At 52.1% G+C, this 18633-nt stretch overlaps 1 protein-coding gene across 2 annotated transcripts; it reads left to right on the forward strand.

Moving 5' to 3' along the window:
* The first annotated feature begins 13398 nt into the window (after nucleotides 1-13398).
* Nucleotides 13399-18169, forward strand: PCDH8 (protocadherin 8). Of its 2 annotated transcripts, none has more exons than XM_004577444.2 (3): nucleotides 13399-16347; nucleotides 16519-16726; nucleotides 17217-18169. In XM_004577444.2, the coding sequence occupies exons 1-3, from the start codon at nucleotides 13726-13728 to the stop codon at nucleotides 17588-17590; spliced, it is 3204 nt and encodes a 1067-aa protein (XP_004577501.2). In that variant the 5' UTR covers nucleotides 13399-13725; the 3' UTR covers nucleotides 17591-18169. The 2 variants fall into 2 exon arrangements, with proteins under 2 accessions (XP_004577501.2, XP_004577502.2); XM_004577445.3 differs by having other exon boundaries at nucleotides 13399-16056.
* Nucleotides 18170-18633: the final 464 nt, after the last annotated feature.

The raw sequence follows: 18633 nt of genomic DNA on the forward strand, positions 1-18633 counted from the left end.
ATACTGTAAATGACACACAAAAACATGAATTAAATTCTCCTGCTTTATTTCCTCCCAAATATCATTCATAATCCCCTTCTGTTAGTTTACTCTGCCAAAAAGAAAAAAGTGAATCGGCAACCTTCTGAAAGTGCTAATATTCATATTCATGTTGCTCTCAGTATATGTTCAGTTGGCCTAAATCTTTCCATCCTTGTAGATTGCTAAAAGGCAGATGGGTTAACCCAACTGCCAAGTACTCAGCAAAACCTGCTTCCACACACTGAAAGTTGCTTAGTAAAATATTTTTGATCCTGGTGGTTGGTTGACAGTGGTAAAAGTAAAAGCCATTAAGACTGTGATTAATGAAGATGCTTTTTGCAAGTTTTCCCCAAGCACAAGTGAGAGGACATGTAATCCCATTACCAATACTCAATCTTTCACTCTCAGGAGATTTCCTCACTAATTAGTCTGAAGCTGTAATTCAGCCTATATTTTAAGGAATGTGTCACATGAGGACACTTCTAATTTATTTCTGACCTTCCTTGAGTTTAGAGGCACATATGCCTTTGACAAGAATTTTTCCCAACTGCCATTTTCCTGCCACACACACAACAGAACAGTGATTTAACTAAGACTTGAGAAAAGGAGTATCCTGGTCCATTTTCTGTTGTTAAAACAAAATGCCTGAGACTAGATGACCTGTACAGAATATAGGTAGTTTTTAGCTTAGTTCATGTTTCTGAAAATCAGGAAGTCCAGGATGAGGCAGTCACCCCAGGTGAGGGCCTCATGTTGCTTCAACTCACAGCAGAAAGCAGGTCAGGGGTGCACACAAAGGAGAGAGACTCAAACTATAACACCCTCCCCTCAAGCAGTTACTCATCTTGTCCCAAGCGAAAGAGAAAACCCGTTCATCCCAAGAAGGCACTGATCCATTCATGAAGGCTGTGACCCCTGAGCCAGGAACCTCCTCTTTGGTCCCACCACCCAACATGCCATATGGAGGAGTTACGGTCTTGAGGTTTAAACCTGCCAGCAGGCCCCGAGGTCACCAAGAAGAGGTGATGGTGTTCCTCGGCCATAAGAACCACCGAAGACAAGCTGGTGAGGAATGTCCATTTATTCAACACAAGTTCCCGTGTTATACAGGTTAAGGAAGGGGAGGGCAGAAGGGCATCTTCTGGCAGGCCCACCACCAATCAAAGACACTGTAATTGGCTATACAACACATCCATTTCCCTTGACATTCTAGTCATGTCAGAGATCATGTTCCATTCGAGGGCCTGGAAGCTGTGCCTCAGGCCAGGTAGCTGACAGAGACCTGGGAGCAATTGTCCACATTAAGGTTCCAGCACATGAACTTTGGGGGAGCACACTCAAACCATAGCAGGGAGGCAAGCTCAGAGTATATATCCTATCACTCGGCTTTTCGAAGACTTGGTCTAACCATATTGCTCTGTTTCTTCGAGCCTTCCTTCTAAAGACCAGAATAGTGAGTTCAGGGCTATATTACTAGGAGTTTAAAACAACAAGATATAAATAAAAGTGAGTTCTATTATATCTAGTTGGAAAATCTAAGAGCCAATACAGAACTTGCCCTATTCCCTTTCCCTTATGCCATAGCAAAGATAAAGTTTCAAACAGTGGCTACTCGATCAACCCGGTTGCTAAGCTAAAACAGCATACCTGTGCTGGACACGCAGAGTAAGAAGAAATGAACTTTTGTTATTTGAACTCACTAAGACTTGGTAGTTGCACAGCCTGATCCATCCTAACTGTATCACCCTACGTCAGGGAAATTGTACCTCAAACCTCAATGAGTTGGATTTTTTTCAAATGAGTTGTCCCATTTAGGGACAATGTCCTGGTGGCCTACCTCCACAACTGCTTTCATGGTGGCCTCTCTGATCTCACGGAGGCTGTGGCTCTTTATCCTCAGAACTCTCCTCCAAAATCTTTTCCACTCCTGAGCCAGCCACTCCACTCTTCCTTTTCCAAAATTCCGGCCAAAGTTTCCACTGGGGTTTGATGGAAAGGAATGTAATCCATCACCCATCTCTCCTTCCAGCTCCCATCCCTGAAGGATGTAGGCCCTGGCAGGGTCCCCCCGGCCAATGAGTCATCCAGTCACCACATGCTGACAGCTTATCACATTATTTTCCAAGGGAATGTAAGTAGAAAGACTCTGATTCCTCCATCTAATCCTCCTTGCAGTCCCCTGTGACCAATGGATTCTACACAATGTTCCCAAGGAAAAGGAAAGCAAGACAGATGCCCTAGGAACAGCCGCAACATGGCCCTGATTTCCCCAGTCCTGCCACTTCACCTACTCAAGGGTTTTCAGAAGCCACCCATGCCCTTTATGGTCACGCTGCCTTTTGAACAGAGGAGAAAACAATGAAAAGAAGATTCAAGAAGTATGACTGTCACATGGAGAGGGGGAAGAAACACTCATTTAAATATTAACCATGAACGATCCTGAATCCTCTTCCTACTCCCAGGGATGTGTCTATTAAAGTAGCCTTTCACGGCTGCTGGCTGGGTGATTCTGTTATAGAGTGGAAATTAACAGGGATACTCGTGGCTATTTGCACCAACAATTCCCCACTTGGACAGGTAAAGGCCTCCTTAGGGCTCAGGTCTGCCATCACAGGAAGGCTACAGTACTTCCGGTACTTCTGGAGGTAGGGAGCAGTACATACCAGAATTATTTAATCTAGATTTCATGACAGGTCTTATACACACACCAAAGCGCCTCTGAAGGACAAGGAGATAACTATAAAAGTACCTGAAGAGAAACACTTTAGAAGAGCTCAGAAGCAATCCAGGGGGAGGGAAAATTAGTGACCAATAACTAATCCATCACCTTTTTTTTTTTCTCCTGCTTCTCAACATTTTTCCCCCAAGGCCACAGGCTGTCACCATGCAGTTTATCAGCTGTCACTCCATCACGATTCTGGGTGACATGAGCTCAATAGCCTAAAACTGCTCTCAGATCTACGGAGACATTTATAAAGCCAGGCTCACCATACCCTGGCTGGGCCAGTTCCCCCCAGTTCTGAGGGTGAGACAGCTATACTGGCTTCATTTCCATTTCTTAAGTGTATTGTGACCCACTTAGAGGAGGCCAGTTCAAACCATCAGATGCAAGGGAGTGTCCGAGTCCCAAACCTTCTGTACTTGCTGAACAAGGACTTTGGGGAAGCAGGGAGCAAGACTAGTCAATGATTAAAATTCTCTCTGCCTTGAAAAGGCTCTAGCTTCCTGCTTTAATTTGTTTTGAATCATGTGGGGTTTATTAATAACAAACCTTTACATTTGTAACAACATTTTTAGGCTCTGGAAGCAATTAATCCATCCAATTTATCTAACTACAGAACTCCTGTGCATGTTTTAAACAGATTTGTGGTTCATTTACTCCTCACCAAGGGCTCATTTTGTTACCTACAACTTCTTTTTCCACCCTGAACTCTCTAAACTGTCCTAATTCTGCCTCAGAGTTGCCTCAAACCATAAACAAGATGCTAGGGGCCCATAACCCACAACCCCTAACTTACCAAAATGCTACAAGGAAAGTCTTAAGTGTTCCCTCTCACATAACCTGAATCCTTGAGGTGTTAAGGAGACCAGCCCCAGGCCATGGGCAGTTATGAAACACCTAACATCCACCATAGAGGAAGGGTGCTAGGAGTGCACTCTGTATAGGGCCAGCCACGGCTGTAGCATCGACAACCAGCAACTCATTCTACCCCACTTGATTAAGCCCCTGCAGGCCAGAGGAGCAAGTTAGGACTTGAGTATTAGGACAACTATCCTTGGGTTCTGCCTACCTCTTGGCAAGTGCACTCTTCTCTCCCCTGGATCTTTTAGGATTTGATATTGCCACTAACTAGTCACTGTTCCCTTAACCAGCTTGAGACAGTTCCCTGCACCTTCCTTTCAGATCATAGTTTTGGCCCTTGCCTCCTCTGTCCTATCTGCACCCGTTTTCCCTCTCCCTAAGCTTGGGAACCCTATTGATTTGAGGGGTGACAGTACTCAACAGGTTCCATCGCCTTAAAGACAAAACCCAAAGTACTTCACATGGCATTTTAAGCACTTGTCTGCTTGCTGTGGCTTTCCTCATCTCCATACCGACCGCATAATCTCACACTCCAGCCCCCAGACCTCTGTGCCTATTGTCCTAGCTCTGCTCCATCCTTCCCTCTGCTTTTCTACATGAGCTAATTTTGACTTTTTAAAATTCAGTTCAGGGCCTGGCATGGTAGCCTAGTGGTTAAAGTCCTTGCCTTGCATCCACCCCATATGGGCACCTGTTCGTATCCAGCTGCTCCAATATCCATCCAGCTCTCTGCTTATGGTCTGGAAAAACAGCAAAGAACAACCGCACAGCCTTGGGACCCTGCACCCAGGTGGGAGATCTGGAAGGAGCTCCTGGCTTCGGATCAGCTCACCTCCAGCCATTGCAGCCACTTGGGGAGTGAACTAGCAGATGGAAGATCTTTCTCTCTGTCTCTCCTTCTCTCTGTATAAATCTTAAGAAAAAAAAAATCAGCTCAAATCTTACCTCCTCCCAGAAGCTTTCCCTGAACATCCTGTTACCAGCACACCTGCACCTCTGTCTGAGTTTACACAGGCATGTCCAGCACACTTGCTCCACAGTTCTCAGACTTTGTGATGCATAGCCAGGTGCTCCTCTCTCCCCCGTGAAACCATCTGTCCTCAGCAGCATCTGAGTACTTCCCACCCTCATCTACTCTCTGTTTACTCTTTTATCTCCCCTACCGCAGGGCTGACACAGCCTAACTTTTTATTTTACAACAGGTTTTAGGTTTACAGGGAAAAAAAAAAAACACGTAAAAATGGAAGTCTGCACATTGGCTGAACTGGCTAATCCTCTACCCACAAGCGCAGGCATCCCAAACGGATGTTAGATTGTGTCCTAGCTGCTCCACTTCTAATCCAGTTCCCCACTTATGATCTGGGAAAGCAGTGGGGGATGTTCGAATGTCCTGGGACCTTACACCTATGTGAGACACCCAGAGAAGCTTCTAGCTCCTGGCTTCAAATCAGCAGAGCACTGGCCGTTGCAGCCATTTTGGGAGTTAACCAGCAGATGAAAGATACTTCTCTTTGTTTCTTCTTCTCTCTACAAATCTGCCTTTCCAAAAAAAATAAGTAAATCTTTTTAAAAAAATTGTAAAGATTGCCACAGAGTTCCCATAAATACCACATGGAGTTTTCCTGATTATTAAAATTATTTATATTGTATAAATTAATTTTTGATAATTTTTACATGTTTAATTAGGGTGCAAAAGTCAAGGGCTAGAGGAAAGTAGGTAGGACCATTACTTTCACATTCTCTTCTTTCCTGGGTGTGGGAAAAGCCACACCCAGCCTCCCAACCATCCCAGGGACTCCCATGTAGGGCATGCTCTGAGGGTCCTCCTCAAGTGATTTTTGAGAGTTCAACAGTTCTGTATTGCTGCCAATCTTGCCACTCAAAGCACGATGAAATCTCTCCAGAATCTGCTGGCTGACACAGTCCACCTTAGAGTCTCCGTTTGCCCAGTTATTCACTCCCCACACTTGGCTGAGGTAAATGATCAATTTGTTCTGTCCTCTGTCCTCTGTCCTCTGTTGTGGTACCAGGTATTCTCTGCAGACTCCAATGTACTGCCATATCTTCCATGTGCACCTGGATATGCTGTCCACTGATCCATCTAAGCCACTGAGGAGGCCCAGCTCTGATATATGCATTTCATGTCAGACCGTGGAACCTACAATTTCTTCCATGGTTGGAGTCTTGAGTACAGCAGTTCAGTTGTAGGGATCTCCAGAGAAGCTTAATCTGAGGTGATCCCACATCTGATTCTTATGTATGCATGTCAGTACAGGGTCCAGCACAGTCCATCGCCCAAACTGGCCCTCACACACACACTGTTAATTGCAATTGTAGGGTCAGTTGTCTCCAGTACTGTCTTCTACAAAAACCAATGGTTGTTGACCACAACATGATCATGTCTACCACACACTTGGCCTTCATGTACATTAGTGGGAGCTGCAGCCTAGTCAGAGTGACCCTCAATCACCCCCACCAGACCTGCCCCCCTGCCCTGGTTTCCGTGCTTGCCAGTATGTACAGTAGACTGATCTAGTCTGTCCCACATCCCATTCAGCTCTCATATGTGTCAATGGGCACTGAAGCCTAGTTCAACCCAATCAGCCACACTATCCAGCCCACACATGTGCTGATGGATGTCACTCTCTGTCTCAGCCAGAAAAGTGGCCTTTCCTGCCAAGCCCTCACCATTCTAGTTCTTACTGTTGGGTGCTACAGCCCAGACAAGCCTGATCCATACCCAGACACAGCTCATGCATGGCTCAGCAGAGACAGAGACCTAGCCCAGCCCATCCTACACCCATCCTGGTTCTCATGAGTTCCAATGGGTACTGGAGTCTAGCCCAGTTTTGCACGCCCCAGACCCAGTCCACACCCATGCCAAGGAACACTGCATCCATGTTCAGACCAGACCGCAGCCCTCAATTCTGTCCTTCACACTCATCAGTGGGAACCACAACCCATCCAGAGCATCCCCCTAACTTTCCAACCAGGCCTGTTCCCAGCCATAGATCTCTTGCACATGCCAGTAGTTGCTCTGACCCAGGTTGGCATAACCCCTCCCCTGTCTTGGCCTTTGCCTTTGGATGCTGCAGCCTGATGCTGCCCCCAGCCAGCCCCCAGTCCCAACTTGCTGGTGAGTGCTGGAACCTGGTCCTGATCAGTCTGCTCTAATCCCTGGCTAATGCAAACCAGTAGGTATGACAGCCTAGCCCAGCATGACCTGCACTCCAGCCTGGTTTCTGCACTTGCCAGGGGGCAATGGTTTGCTCAGCCCTGACAGCTCCACTCCTTCCAAAACCCACTCATACTCACCAACGGATGGAGCTACCCTGCCTAACCTACCCAACACCCAGGTCTGGATCACGTGCTCATCAGTGGGAGCTATGACCCACTAGGCAAGTTTCCCATGTTCCCCCACTCACACCACTCCCAGATTTCATGCATGACAGTGGTGCTTAGCCTTTACTGGATGAGGCTTGCCCCATCCCTACTGGCCTTTGTTATGAGCTGGTGCAGCCTGGCCTGCCCCACTTGTTCCCAGCCCCAGTACCAGTGATCATTGGTGAGTTCCATGGTCACGTCCAGCTCAGCCCATCACCTTCCCAATTCTCAAGCTAATCAGCAGGACTTGTAGTTCCATAGGGTTGGGCCTATATATGCCCCACAGAATCCAACCCTGGACCTGGTTCTCTCGCATGCTAGTTAGTGTCATGGCCCAATCTAATGTGACCTATCCCTTGATCCAACACTCACTGTCAGGGCACTGGGATTTAGCCCTACAAGACAGGTCCCCAGCCATAGCTTGCGTGTGCACAGGTGTGTGGTGGTCAGCAATGTTCCATGCTAACAAGCCCAACCCAAAACTCCCATGTGGGCTGATGCATTAGTCTGACCCACAGAGATCTTCCAGTCTCTCATCTCCAAACTACCAGGTCTCAGTCCCCTCACTTACCTGCAAGTACAGTGGCCCTGTTGTTGAATGTCCCTCAGGATTCATTCCTCACCACCTACATGTACAGTGGCCTTATCCATGGATGTCCCTAGGCAGTAATTCCACACCCTCACCACCCGGCAGCCAGCAGGTGGTGTCCAGCACCAGTTGGTGCTCTGGCCACCCACAAGCCCAGGACCCTACCAGTGCCTAGCAGCAGTGGATGGGGAGCTAGGATCCCCAGCGGGAAGCCTGGGACGACACATACACCCCCAGCCACAGCCACATGGCTGGGGGATCCAGACATCCATGCCACTGCTCAGACTTACTTGGACTCTAACATCTTACATTAGATGGATACATTGGTATCATTACTGAGTGGTATTGATCCTGAACTATAATCTGAAGTTTTGACTTCAGTTATATTTCCTTGGCTTTTCCCTGATATTCCTATTCTACTCCAGGACATCACAGTACATTTAATTGCCCTGTCTTCTCTCGACTCTTCTTAGCTGTGACACTTCCTCAGGTTTTGGCGACCTTGATAGTCTTGAGTAATACAGGACATCTTTTCTAGAATGTCTTTCTATTTGGATTTATCTGATGTTTTTCCTCATCAGGCCAGTGTTATCTGGTCTTGAGGAAGACACAGAGATGTTAAGTGTCATGTTCATCACATCACACCCAGGGTACATCACATCCAACATGACCATTTTCATTGTTGATGTTGACCATCCAAAATGGCCTGTCATTTTTGATGCTGACCAAGATCCCCAGCTCCATAGTGTCTGACAGGTTCCCCTCGCTGAAGCTATTCATTTTCCCTTGCTGTCATTTTGTACACACCAGAAGGAAGTCACTCTACATAGTCCACACTTAAAGAGTAGGGAGAGGATCTGCCTCCTTGAGGGCAGAATAACCACATAAATTGTTTGATATCCTTCCACATGGCAGGTTTGTCTCTTTGCTCCCATTTGTTTATTCACTCAGTTCTTTGTATCTGTGTGGCTCATTTACTTTTAATCACCATTCCCAAAGCACCTATCACAGGGAGCAGCACTTAGTAAGCTCTCAGTTTTGTGTGTTAAGAGAATAAGGATGCTATGAATTGACTTATGTCCTCCTGCAACTCCCATGTTGCACCCTAACCCCTAATGCCACAAAATAGCACTGTATTTGGAGATGGGGGTCTTTAAACGGGTGACTCAGAGTAAAGGAGGTCTGGAGCAAGGGCTCTAGTCCAATATGAGTGATGTCCCTGTGAGAAAAGGAAGACACCAGGTCTCCTCCTCACAGAGAAAAGGACTTTGAAGGGCACAGAAAGAAGACCTCCACCTGCAAACCAAGACAGGAAGTCTCAGGCTCCTTGACCTGCCTCCAGAAGCAGAAAAAGAAAATTCCTGTTGTTGAAATCACTCGGGATATGGTTATTTTGCAATGGTCAGTCTAGCAGATCAATACAGAGGCAAAGCAGAGAGCCAAAGATTGTTTTACAGGTCAGTTCAGGATATCAGAGGAAGCCACCTGCTGCTCCTGGATAACCCAGGAGGGGAAAGCCCTGTGGAATACACCATTTCCCCCAGGAGTTTCTGTCAATTAAATAACTGAATCGATAAGCTGCCTCAGTTATGACCCACGGCTTCTGTAGAAAAGGAAAGGGAGAGAAGTCTACTGAAAATTCCTTTTATTCATTCTATCACTCAACCAGAGAGGAAGGTACCAAAATATCCTGAGATGACATGAGGGCATGCAAGTCGCTTGGACTGCCACATGGCCATCCTCTCCTTCCTTCAGTATCTATGCAACTACTACTAGATCTACTATGTCCCAAGAAGCAAAAAGCAGGTTCTGACAGACAGTGGTTAATAAAACAAACAGGCAGATAGAAATTTTCTTTCTTCTTGGACAAATTGCTCACCTATAAAATAAGTTTGTGCTACATAATCGCAGATGTTTCTTCCCTACGCATTAAGGAGAAGTGTTCCTAAGCATCTGAAACACCACAGTCCTCAAAGAAACTATCAGTAATTTGCACAGGGTCACGTAGCAAATCAGCCAGTAAATCTGAACCCAGCAAAGTGACTTCACAGGATGCAGGTTGCAGCCCCAAGCCATTGTTTATCAAGGAAAGCAGGTCTTTCAGAGTTTCCTAACATGGACAGCACAGAATAGGATGAGTGACTCCAGACCTGGAAATTAGCCAGAGTTGGTGAGCATTCAGAAATCAATTTCTGAACCCCCAAAGCATCCCACTGAGTATTGAGTGTGCCACTGACCATTGAGTGCATCCGAGTGCTGGAGAATGCTGCTCAGTGGTTTAGTATACAGTGTAAAAGCCACTAGGCCAGGATTAACAGCCCAGCGCGCACGCACACGCACACACACATACACACACACACACACACAAAACATGGGAAGGTAGTGTAGAACAGAGATCAGTCCAAGTTCCAGAGCCCCATCAGTAAATCCTAGAGACTTGGGAATTCCAAGAGGCTTTTCAAGGAAGGTTTCCCACCAGAAGCAACTGGACAAAGAGCCGCCTCTTTCTTCACGTACCCCAGCACTTGCTGCAAATGTTCCTGGGAGGCTACCTCGGAAGACTGCATGAGGGAGTACCGAGAGCCTTGGGCCTTTTATTTCTTTTCTAAGTTAAAAGGTTTAAAAAAAAAGATAACCTCTGTTTCCATCCATTCTTAGAATTACACTTTCCAGAGATGTCTAGGTCCCTTTCCTGGAAGACATAATCCTAATTAAAAATAAATTACATGCTGTATGGAACCTGAAATGGAAAAAGATAATCCTATTACATATGAGAATATACCCCGAGTTTCTTTCCCGCTGAACGGTGGGAGATATCAGATCGGTCTGCGCGCCCATTGTCGCCCTTTTTGAAAACTTTGCGGGAGCCCTAATCCGTCACGTGACGCCCGTGTCGCTCGGTGTCTGCACGCGAGCTGCACAAAGCCCGCATTAGGCTCGGTGACAGGCGCCCGCCTCGGCGCGACCCGCAGCATTTGCATTCCGAGGCTACCCCGGCCATTGTGGGGCAGCGTTTGTTCTCTGGATTGGGAGAGACAGTTGCAGGCGAAGTTTCTAAAACCGAAGAGAAAGGGGGCTCCTAGGGGCCGGCCGGGGTCTTTTGGTATGATAACGAGGCGATTGAGCGTCTTTTGTGCGCCCGCTCCTCTCCCGTCCCTCCCTTGGGTCGCCTCCCGCCACCCCGGCCGGACACTGCGCCTCCGCGGGGAGCGGCTGCGGCTGCAGCAGAGCGGTTCTAAATTGTATTTTCCTGATCTGGCGGCCGCAAGCAGCTGCTCGCGTGCCTTCACACCTCCTCGGCTGGCTCCGGGAGGCCTGGGCGCGTCGGCCGTCGCCACCGAGCTGCTCCAGGACCCGAGCCCCGAGCTCCAAGGCGTCGTCCTTGGCATTGCCACTTCCGAGGTCCTGGCAGCGGGCAGAACGACTGGACCTGCCCCTTGCAACTCCACGCCGGTCCCCCTACCCCTGTGCTGTTGCTCGCCCAGTGACCCAGCCACCCGTCCCTGTGTCTTCTGGCGCGCCACCTATGCCTGGGTCTAGCTCAGTCTCCGGAGGAGCTTGGGCTATCGTGGGAAGAGCCTCGAGTGCAAGGTCAGGTAGTTATGCATCCTCCGGCATAACTTGAAAGGAACAGGGCGGGGGGGGGGGGGGGCTGGGTCAGCCCCAACCGTAAAGAACGGAGGCACTGACCACGCAAAGTCCGGCTCTGGGTCCCTGGAGCAGGTGCCTGCTCCCGCAAACTGCTAGAGACACCCTGGCCCGGCGACTCCAACCCCACTGCCCACGCCTCCGCCCCCACAGGGCGACAGTTTACACCCGGGACCCGCAGCGCCCAGCTCGCCACCTCCCCTCCAAGGCCACAAGCGGAAGCGAGGAAGCCGCTGTCCACGAGTCGAGTTCTGAATTCGTCCCCGAGTCAGGGCCCACGGCGCAGGGTGGAGCCTGCGTGGCGTCTAAGGTCAGCGACGGTCAGCCCCTGGCTGGGACTCGGAAGAAGCATAGAAGGTTGTTGGGCTGCCTTTACCTACCTCCTCCCCCACCCCTACACACACATGTCTCAGGCCAGGAAAACCGAGAGGCCAAGATACTTTCTGACGCTGGGGAAGGAAACAAGGAGCAAAAGAAGTCTGGGAATGGGGCTCCTGCCGGGGCGCTGCTCTCACTGAGCCCCGGGGCGGCTGCAGGTGCCCCTTCCCGACTTTCCCCGGCTCCTAGGTCTACACCGTGGAGGAGGCCGGGAAAGGAACCCAAACGCATCACCCGCACCCCATCCCGCCCCACCAGCCTCCTAGCAGTGTTCATTTCCTGAGGGTTAGGCCTGCGTCTTCGACTCCCTGGCGACCCTGAACATTCCCTTCCTTCACGCCAGCGTTCACCCACCCTGCTTGGCCTCCCTCCGCCCCTCAAGAGATCACAAAACCCAGGGCTTTGACTTGGAGGGACGGAAAAACACGGATTACATGCAGACAAGCAGCGCCAAAATCACGAGTCAGGAGGGTGTTGACTGAACGCAATCTGTTCGTTAAACGCACAGCCTTAATTTTTTTTTTTTTTTTTTTTTAGTGAATGACTTCAGGTTTTTTTCCTCTGTGTGAATTTGCACAGAGGGCTTGCAGAAGCCCGAGTGGGCATCAGTGTAAGAACCCACCTTGTTGTGGGATGAAGCCCCCTCTCCTAGCCTGCAGGGATGAGAGAAGCATACCTGGGGGTCCCCCAGGAGCCACCCAGCCTAAGGCCTGGCAGTGGCGAGGCTCCTCACTTCCGTAGGCAGATGGCTAAGTTGCCCCAGGTTCGTGCCAAGTTTCAACGTTCATGCTGTGATTTTGTTCTTCCGGAACAGGACGAGTTTTGCTTCCCAGAGCGGCCCTATTAGAACAGAAAGAAAATCCTCTAAATAGGCGGAACAAGGCATCAGGAGGGAAAGTTCTCTAAATGCACTTTAATACGAGCTGGGTATTGTGTGGAATTTAGCGCCCATCACCGTTTAGCCGGAGAGTTATGGCAGTGATCGGGATGAATAGAGGAACATAATGGATACATGTGGCGTTTGCTCATTATGTTCGAGTTAGCCCGACTTGGCTGTGGAAACTGTTCAACTTTTCTCTCCCCTTAGCTTGTCACAGGGAAATAATACAGACATTGGGGCCTCCAATGGGATCGCCTGCCACGCCATTCTATTTCCACTGCTAACGAGGGCTTCCTAAGCCTTTGATACAGTCTGATCTTTGAAACCTTTCCAAATCTCCTCAAGCTTATGCTAAATCCTATTTGGAACTTTTTCTTTTTCCTCCTTGGCTGCTAGCGCCCAGGGCTTAAGAAAGCCATTTGGACGGTGACATGCATACTAACATATCGGACGGTTCTTTGAAAGGCAAGTGGCAGCTCTGATCACCGGGGCTCACACGAGCGAAACATGCATACACAAATTGAAACAAAATCAATTCTCCCTTATTCTTTCAGGCTGCTTCATGGAGAGCCTGGCGGTTCCCGGCGCCCTGGGAAGCCGGGCCAGAAAGGCGAGCAGAGCTGCTCTCCGCCCGGACCGCCGGAGTTTGGAGGAAGGAAAGGGGTTGCAACATGCCCAGGGTGCATGCTGGGGCAGAGGCAGGGCTGGGGGTCCCAGGCCCCTGGGGCGCCACCCCGACAAGCCCACGCTAGGCTCCTGCAGCAGGCCAGGCGGCTCCGTACTCCCCGAGCCAACTCCTCTCCGTGCCGGCGAGAAAGCAAAGGGAGTTAAAGAAACAGAGGGAAGATTCCCCAACTCCCCCCGCCTGCCCCTTCCCCCCACCTAAGTCTTTTCCACGTTAAAGGGATTGTCAGACGCCGGCGGAGGAGCGGCGCGAGGGCGAGGCGGCCATTGGCTGCCCGGCTCGGGTGATTTGCATAGCGGCGGCTATAAAGGCGGAGGCGGCGCGCGGCGGCTCAGCTCCGGCGAGGAGGGCGGGAGGGAGAGGCGCCGGGCGAGGGCGGGTCTGCGCGTCCTCGGGGCTCTTCCGAGCCGCGGAGCCCGGCAGCCTGCAGACTTCTCCCGCGCAAGGCTCGCAGACAAACGCCTTCCCGAGAGCCAGGGGCGCACGCCTGGATCTGCAAAGCAGAGAGCGCTCTCTTCTCGCAGCCTTTCGGAAACAGCACTTGGGTGGCTGGCGGCATGAGTCCGGCAAAGCGCTGGGGCAGACCCTTGCTTTTCCCTTTGCAGCTCTTCAGCCTCTGCTGGGTGCTCTCGGTGGCCCAGAGCAAAACAGTCCGCTACAGCACCTTTGAGGAAGATGCTCCCGGCACGGTCATCGGGACGCTGGCCGAGGACTTGCACATGAAAGTGTCCGGAGACACGAGCTTCCGCCTGATGAAGCAGTTCAACAGCTCTCTGCTCCGGGTGCGCGAGGGCGACGGACAGCTGACCGTCGGGGACGCAGGCCTCGACCGAGAGCGGCTGTGTGGTCAGGCCCCACAGTGCGTGCTGGCCTTCGACGTGGTCAGCTTCTCCCAGGAGCAGTTCCGGCTGGTGCACGTGGAGGTGGAGGTGAGGGACGTCAACGACCACGCGCCCCTCTTCCCCCGTGCCCAGATCCCTGTGGAGGTGTCCGAGGGTGCGGCAGTAGGCACGCGCATCCCCCTGGAGGTGCCGGTGGATGAGGACGTGGGTGCCAATGGGCTGCAGAGCGTGCGCCTCGCGGAGCCCCACAGCCCCTTCCGCGTGGAGCTGCAGACGCGCGCGGATGGCGCCCAGTGCGCCGATCTGGTGCTCCTGCAGGAGCTGGACCGCGAAAGCCAGGCTGCCTACAGCCTGGAACTGGTGGCCCAAGACGGCGGCCGCCCGCCACGTTCTGCCACGGCCGCCCTCAGTGTACGTGTGCTAGACGCCAACGACCACAGCCCGGCCTTCCCCCAGGGCGCCGTAGCCGAGGTGGAGTTGGCTGAGGACGCGCCCGTGGGCTCGCTGCTGCTGGACTTGGACGCGGCCGACCCAGACGAGGGCCCCAATGGTGACGTGGTGTTCTCCTTTGGCGCCCGCACCCCGCCCGAGGCCCGTCGCCTCTTTCGGCTGGATCCGCGTTCCGGCCGCCTTACCTTAGCAGGGCCGGTGGACTACGAGCGCCAGGACACCTATGAGCTGGACGTGCGGGCCCAAGACCGCGGCCCTGGGCCGCGCGCCTCCACCTGCAAGGTCATCGTGCGCATCCGCGACGTCAACGACAACCCACCAGACATCACCATCACCCCGCTGGCCGCCCCGGGTGCGCCACCCGCCTCGGCTTTCACTGCCGCCGCCGCCCTCGGGGGAGCGGACGCAACCTCACCGGCCGGGCCGGGGACGCCGGACGCCGGAACCACGTCTCTGGTGCCGGAGGGGGCAGCGCGCGAGAGCCTGGTGGCTCTGGTCAGCACCTCGGACAAGGACTCGGGAGCCAACGGGCAGGTGCGCTGCGCCCTCTACGGGCACGAGCACTTCCGGCTGCAGCCAGCCTACGCCGGCAGCTATCTGGTGGTGACCGCGGCATCGCTAGATCGCGAACGCATCGCCGAGTACAACCTGACGCTGGTGGCTGAGGACCGCGGCTCGCCCCCGCTGCGCACGGTGAGGCCCTATACGGTGCGCGTGGGCGACGAGAACGACAACGCGCCTGTCTTCACGCGGCCTGTCTACGAGGTCTCTGTGCGCGAGAACAATCCGCCCGGCGCCTACTTGGCTACCGTGGCCGCCCGAGACCCGGACCTGGGCCGCAATGGTCAAGTGACCTACAGGCTGCTGGACGCAGAAGTGGGCCGCGCGGGAGGCGCCGTGTCGACCTACGTCTCAGTGGACCCGGCTACCGGGGCCATCTACGCCCTGCGCAGCTTCGACTATGAGACGCTGCGCCAGCTCGACGTGCGCATCCAAGCAAGTGACGGCGGTTCCCCTCAGCTTTCCAGCAGCGCCCTGGTGCAAGTACGGGTGCTGGACCAGAATGACCACGCGCCAGTCCTGGTTCTTCCTGTGCCGGCCAACGGCACTCTAGAAGTGGCCGTCCCTGGGCGCACCGCCAGGGACACGGCTGTAGCGCGCGTGCAGGCCCGGGATGCAGACGAGGGCGCCAATGGAGAGCTGGCATTCGACCTGCAGCAGCAGGAGCCCCGCGAAGCCTTCACCATAGGCCGCCGCACGGGGGAGATCGTGCTCACCGGCGACCTCTCGCAGGAACCTCCTGGCAGCGTATTCCGGGCGCTACTGGTCATATCCGACGGCGGCCGCCCCCCTCTAGCCACCACGGCAACTGTTAGTTTCGTGGTAACCGCGGGCGGCGGGCGCGGGCCGGCTGCACCTGCCAATGCGGGCACCCCGGAGCGCTCCAGCCCGCCAGGCTCTCGCCTCGGGGCGTCGGGGCCGGCACTGCAATGGGACACACCGCTGATCGTGATCATCGTGTTGGCCGGGAGCTGCACGCTGCTGCTGGCCGCCATCATCGCCATCGCCACCACCTGCAACCGCCGCAAGAAGGAGGTGCGCAAAGGGGGGGCCCTCCGGGAAGAGCGGCCCGGGGCGGCGGGCGGAGGAGCCTCAGCTCCCGGCTCCCCGGAGGAGGCCGCCCGGGGAGCCGGGCCCAGGCCCAACATGTTCGACGTGCTCACCTTCCCTGGCAGCGGCAAAGCGCCCTTTGGCAGCCCCGCGGCCGACGCGCCCCCGCCCGCGGTCGCCGCGGCCGAAGTGCCGGGCTCGGAGGGCGGCAGCGCCACGGGGGAAAGCGCCTGTCACTTGGAGGGGCAGCAGCGGCTCCGCGGCGCGCACGCCGAGGTGAGGCCTTCCTTCGGCTGGGCGCCCCCCTGCTCCGTGCTCCGCGTACAGGCTGGGGGAAGGGAGCCTGGAGGGGTAGGGTGGGCGCGCTCAGGAAGACGCTTAACCGTCGCACTTGTTCTTTTTGTTTCTTGTCCCGCCCTTACCCTCACCCCACCTCTCCCACTGCAGCCCTACGGTGCGTCTCCTGGCTTCGGCAAGGAGTCGGCGCCCCCAGTGGCCGTCTGGAAGGGACACTCCTTCAACACCATCTCGGGCCGAGAAGCCGAGAAGTTCAGTGGCAAAGACAGCGGCAAAGGGGACAGTGATTTCAACGACAGCGATTCCGACATCAGCGGGGACGCTCTGAAAAAGGATCTCATCAATCACATGCAGAGTGGTGAGGGCTCTTCTTCCCAGCCAAAAGCAGCTTCCTTCCCTACGGGCCCCTTTGGCCCTGCCACCCTAGGTTCCCAGCCCCCCTCGGCCTCTTCACCTCCGTTTTTCACTCATCCATTCTGCAGTGCATTTACAAAGCGCCAAGGGCAGGCAGTTCCATCACCTGAACACAGCACAACACAGGCTTCTTAAGCAGAAGCAGAGTCGATGATGCTGGCCGTCCAAGGAGGGAAATCAGCTTTTGCGCTTTTTTTTTTTTTTTTTTTTTTTTGAACAAATGGGACCAGCTTCATAGTAAGATGACTTACAGGCAGCAGTGTGCCTTTTAATTCATAGCGTTCTTGATACACGCTTTACTTTTCAGCTGCCCTGACCCAGACATTGAGAAGATAGAGGCTTCAAGGGGTGTGTGTGTGTGTGTGTGTGAGAGAGAGAGAGAGAGAGAGAGAGAGATCTCAAGAATAACCACGTTCTTTTCCCTCTCGTGGTAGGACTGTGGGCGTGCACAGCCGAGTGTAAGATCCTGGGCCATTCGGACCGCTGCTGGAGCCCGTCCTGTGGTGGGCCCAACGCACAGCCCGCACTGCAGCCTCCAGCGCAGATGTCAACCTTCTGTAAGAGCACGTCGCTGCCGCGGGATCCCCTGCGCAGGGACAACTTCTACCAGGCCCAACTGCCCAAGACTGTGGGGCTGCAGAGCGTCTATGAAAAGGTGCTGCACCGAGATTACGACAGGACAGTCACTCTGCTTTCCCCACCCCGTCCAGGGAGGCTCCCAGACCTGCAGGAGATCGGGGTACCCCTCTACCCATCCCCCCCAGGCAGGTACCTGTCCCCAAAGAAGGGAGCCGATGAAAATGTGTAACCCCACGCTGCATGTCTTCACACATCATACAGGTCACTCTGAGAAGCCCCTAAGTTATTGACTGGTTTCAGTGTTGTAAATATAAATATGCAAGATGTGCCTTAAAAATGAAGTTGTTGGAAGCTCTTTCCAATCACATTGGTACTGTTTGGTATTTGCAAACAAAAAATGTAGTTAATGTAATTTTTATGAAACGTGTGCGTATTTAATTCTTATCATGCTACTGACTTTAATTTCACTTGCAGCTTGCCATTTTCTTAGTGTTTTTAACCTGTACATTGTGTAATGTAATGTTTGTATATAATGAAAGTTTGTTATATTTTTATATAATAAAAGCTAAAGTGGAAGTTATTGCCAAAGGAACTGTCTGCAAGACAAAAAAAATGTGTTGGAATCATTTATTGGAAAATTATCACCTGAAACAACCTAGTGTTTGAGAAGTTTTGCCTTGCCAAGTATACCTTGTATATCTTGACTCTGTGATAGATTTCAAGTTCAATGTTATTTAATTACATTTGGTTTTCTGTAAACCGTGTCACTTATAAGCACAGTAATAAAGGATTTGTCATGTGTTTGAAGCATCCGCTAATTGCTTTTCATGACATCGCCTGTAGTTAGACATTCAGCATTCACAGATGACTTCAGGACCAGAATGAAACTTCTGAGTGCCAATAATTTGAGCATTATTCATGTTCGTAGCAACATTAAGCCTGTGGGATTTCAAGCACTGCAAAGACTCACATAAGTATTAAAAAGTTTGCTGATTTTTTTCATAAATATGCACATCTCCATATATATTGGACACGCTATAAAATTCCTGTCCTTGTTTATCTACTTGATGCATATTTATTAAGTAAGCACCAAAAAGTAGAGGCAAGCGAAGCCTGGGTTATTAACTTACCAGTTCAACAAACATTTGTAGGGGTGTTGCTTTGTTGTTAGTAATTCCCCTTCAAGCTGATTCCAAGGGAAAGAAGACATGGTCTAATGGGACTCTCAGCTTATTAAGTATGTTAGTATCAAAGACACTCAAGTTTACATAT

Source organism: Ochotona princeps, chromosome 12, assembly GCF_030435755.1.
Source record: "Ochotona princeps isolate mOchPri1 chromosome 12, mOchPri1.hap1, whole genome shotgun sequence".
NCBI classification, from domain to species: Eukaryota; Metazoa; Chordata; class Mammalia; order Lagomorpha; family Ochotonidae; genus Ochotona; species Ochotona princeps.